Below are 3,253 nucleotides of genomic sequence, written 5' to 3'. Positions count from 1 at the left end.
TCTCTCTCTCTCTCTCTCTCTCTCTCTCTCTCTCTCTCTCTCTCTCTCTCTCTCTCTCTCTCTCTCTCTCTCTCTCTCTCTCTCTCTCTCTCTCTCTCTCTCTCTTTTGTGAGACCGTCTCCCTTGACTCTCCCTCCCACAACACACGCTGTCCTTGTCTCACGTGTCGTTTGGTCTGTGTGCGCTCTGCTTGCGCTCCGCAGAATGGTGGCGCTGTACGACCACGCATCGAGCACGCACGGCGGCTCTGTGCTCCTCGGCTTCAAGAAGGGCGATGTCATGACGCTCATCCGCAAGCGTGACGACGGCTGGTGCAAGGTGGTCAAGGGCTCTGAGCAGGGCTGGGCGCCAACCTCGTACCTCAAGCCGGCGGACCCCTCGGCCGCGTCCACATCGGATGCCGCCTCTGCGCCATCGTCGCCACAGCGGCAGCAGCGGTCTGCGTCGCCAAGCCAGCCGCCGGCAACGCAGCCTGCCACACCTGCACCCTCCCTGGACGAAGCAGGTGCCAACACATGCTCACATGCCGACACCTTGCTTGTGCTCCCTTCAGCGCGCTGCGCGTACGTCACATGTAACCCGCCGCCACTCACCACCACATACCACCACCACTTGCCACCACCATCAGGCAAGCGATTTGCTGCTGCGCTGCAGTCGCTGACGGCGGCGGCCAAGGCCGTCATCGCCCGCGACCGCGAACTCGCCTCCCTCTCAAACGCTCTGGTCCGTGTGCTGCTGTGGTTTGTCTTTGTTGCTGCTGCTGGTCGTGCTGGTCGTCGTCATCGTCATGCTGGTCGTAGTTTGTGTGTGTGTGTGTGTGTGTGTGTGTGTGTGTGTGTGTGTGTGTGTGTGTGTGTGTGTGCCTGGGCTCACGTTCCTTGCATTCATGCACCGAACTAAAGAATGGTGTGTGCATTGGTGCCCATGGTGTCATCTCTCTCCCTCTCCACCCGCTTCACCCGCTTCACCCGCTCGGTACAGGCTGAGGGCATTGAGGGCAAAGTCACTGCGGCACAACAGGTAGGGCAGCAGATGATACATGCGTGCTCCGGTCGCGGCAACACGCATCTGCCGCCCCCCCCCCCGGACGTTCTGCCACTATGTGCCCGCACCCATGCCACCTGCTGTGCATCTCATCGTCCTGTCATGTGTTGCTTGTTTTGTTTGTTTGTGTTGTTTGGTTGTTTGTGTGCAGTCTGTCCTGGACACGCGCGGACACATTCAGAAAATGGATGCGGAGACAAAGGGCAAAGACAAAGGTCGACGCTTGGAAGTCAACACCAACATCCTTGGCCTCGCCACAAAGGTGAACGTGACTTGTACTTTGTCCTCTTGTGTGTATATGTGTGTGTGTGTGCTGTTACTGTATGTTGCGGATTGTCGGATTCGCTCATACTCATGTGCTTCTTGTGTATGCGTGTGCACATGTGCGCAGCTGATGGACGTGATGGAAGGGCTGATCTCTGCTGCCGACGCCATGCGAGATGCACTGGAGAACACCCGCGGCATGCAGAGCGAAGACGAAGTGAGTGGGTCTCTGATGACCCGTGGTCATGACGATGGATGCTGGCCACGCATCTTTTGCTTGGGAAGACTGTGTGCTCGTTGGACAACCCACCACAACACCCGAAAACGGCGGCGACTCACCCTATGCTGTTCGTTGATTGACCTGATTGCTCTGCAGTTCAACATGAAGCACAGCTCATGGTTCCAGGGCCTCACCACCGCTGTCGACGCCATGGTGGAACACAACCCGGTCCTCACTGAATCACTTCGCTCGGTAGGATATTGCTGCGAACATGTAGTCCCCTTCTACGGATTCACTTCACTTCACTTCACTTCACTTCACTTCACTTGACGCGCATTGATCCCATCTTTCTCTTGTTGTGTTCCCTGACGCGTGCTTGCAGGTGGTGCGACAACAAGGCAAACACGAAGAATTGCAAGTCAGCGCCAGGTTAGTTTCTGTCATGTGCTTGAGTGAGTGCAAGAAAATAGGGCTTGCATCATTCACACGGTGTATCCCCGATGCATCACCCATTGCGTCAAATGAAACAGTGCTTCGCCATGTATGCAAGTGCACCTTTCTTCCCATTTTTTCTTTGCCCACGTGCTTTGTTCACTGATCTAACTCCAACTTATGACACCACCACCAACAACAACAACAACAACAACAACAACAACAACAACAACAACAACGCGACTCTCTCTGTGAACGCTTTCGTGTGTGTGTGTGTGTGTGTGTGTGTGTGTGTGTGTGTGTGTGTGTATAGAAACTTGTCTGCGTCTGTAGCGCAACTGGCTGCTCTGTCTCGCACGAAGAGCATGCCCAACGGCGACCACTCGCAGGCAGATGTAAGGGGCATTTGTCTCCTGCCTGGCATGACGTGTCGTTTCTTGCTGGTGCTGTTGGCGTCACCATGCGCAATGCAACGTGGTGTCGTGTGTGCGTGACAGGCTGCCCTTGCTCACAACACACACACACACACACACACACACACACACACACACACACACACACACACACACAAAACACATCACAACACACACAACGCAACACAACGCATGCGTGCGCTGTCAGATCAATCGCCTGAGCGAGGAGTTCAAGCAAACAGTGCACGAAATTCTTGCCGCTGTGCGCGAGTGCAAGGAGCTGGAGCTGGCCTCTGTCCACTTTGACGTCAGTCGAACGCATCCTTGCACCCGTCCCGTATCTTGTGTGTATGTGGGCGTGCTTTGTCTGCCGTGCATGGTCTCACCACAGCGCTATGCACTTGCTTGTGTTGATGGTGCTTGCTGTTTGCAGGACTATGGCTCACTGTCTGAGAACGATGCGAAGCGGCTGCTGATGGCCACGCAAGTGAACGTGCTCAAGCTCGAGAGCGACCTCAACAACGAACACGAAAAGCTGCGCCGCCTGCGCAGGATTGCTCATTACGAAGAGAAGGTGTGTTCTTGTGTGTGTGTGTGTGTGTGTGTGTGTGTGTGTGCGTGCGTGTGTGCGTGTATGTTTGTGTGTGTGTGTGTGTGTGTGTGTGTGTGTGTGTGTGTGTGTGTGTGTGTGTGTGTGTGTGTGTGTGTGTGTGTGTTTGAGAGGGAGAGTTCGTCTGTCTGTGGCTCTGGGTGTGTTCGTTTGTGCGTATGTTCGTTTGTCTGGTTTGCGTGCTCGCTTCCTGTCCTCCTCGGTGCGAGGCATCTGCCATATATCCTTCTGTCTCAGCGCTCTCGTGTGAATGGCAACACTAACTCTGAG

The 3,253-nt window shown here is 55.1% G+C and overlaps 1 protein-coding gene across 1 annotated transcript in view; it reads left to right on the top strand.

Annotated features, from left to right (window-relative positions):
• Window positions 1–3,246, top strand: part of PTSG_03783 (uncharacterized protein) — a gene marked incomplete at its 3' end in the record, with an annotated part of 10,219 nt that extends 6,973 nt beyond the window's left edge. The window contains exons 18-28 of the mRNA XM_004995458.1: window positions 204–505; window positions 629–723; window positions 982–1,020; window positions 1,196–1,306; window positions 1,436–1,525; window positions 1,685–1,780; window positions 1,911–1,957; window positions 2,274–2,355; window positions 2,582–2,680; window positions 2,807–2,947; window positions 3,193–3,246. Of these exons, the coding sequence (XP_004995515.1) occupies window positions 204–505; window positions 629–723; window positions 982–1,020; window positions 1,196–1,306; window positions 1,436–1,525; window positions 1,685–1,780; window positions 1,911–1,957; window positions 2,274–2,355; window positions 2,582–2,680; window positions 2,807–2,947; window positions 3,193–3,246 (1,156 nt within the window). The remainder of the gene's footprint in view (window positions 1–203; window positions 506–628; window positions 724–981; window positions 1,021–1,195; window positions 1,307–1,435; window positions 1,526–1,684; window positions 1,781–1,910; window positions 1,958–2,273; window positions 2,356–2,581; window positions 2,681–2,806; window positions 2,948–3,192) is intronic.
• Window positions 3,247–3,253: the final 7 nt, after the last annotated feature.

Source organism: Salpingoeca rosetta (assembly GCF_000188695.1).
Source record: "Salpingoeca rosetta unplaced genomic scaffold supercont1.8, whole genome shotgun sequence".
In the NCBI taxonomy this organism is placed as follows: Eukaryota; class Choanoflagellata; order Craspedida; family Salpingoecidae; genus Salpingoeca; species Salpingoeca rosetta.
This window is presented reverse-complemented; position numbering and strand designations above follow the sequence as displayed.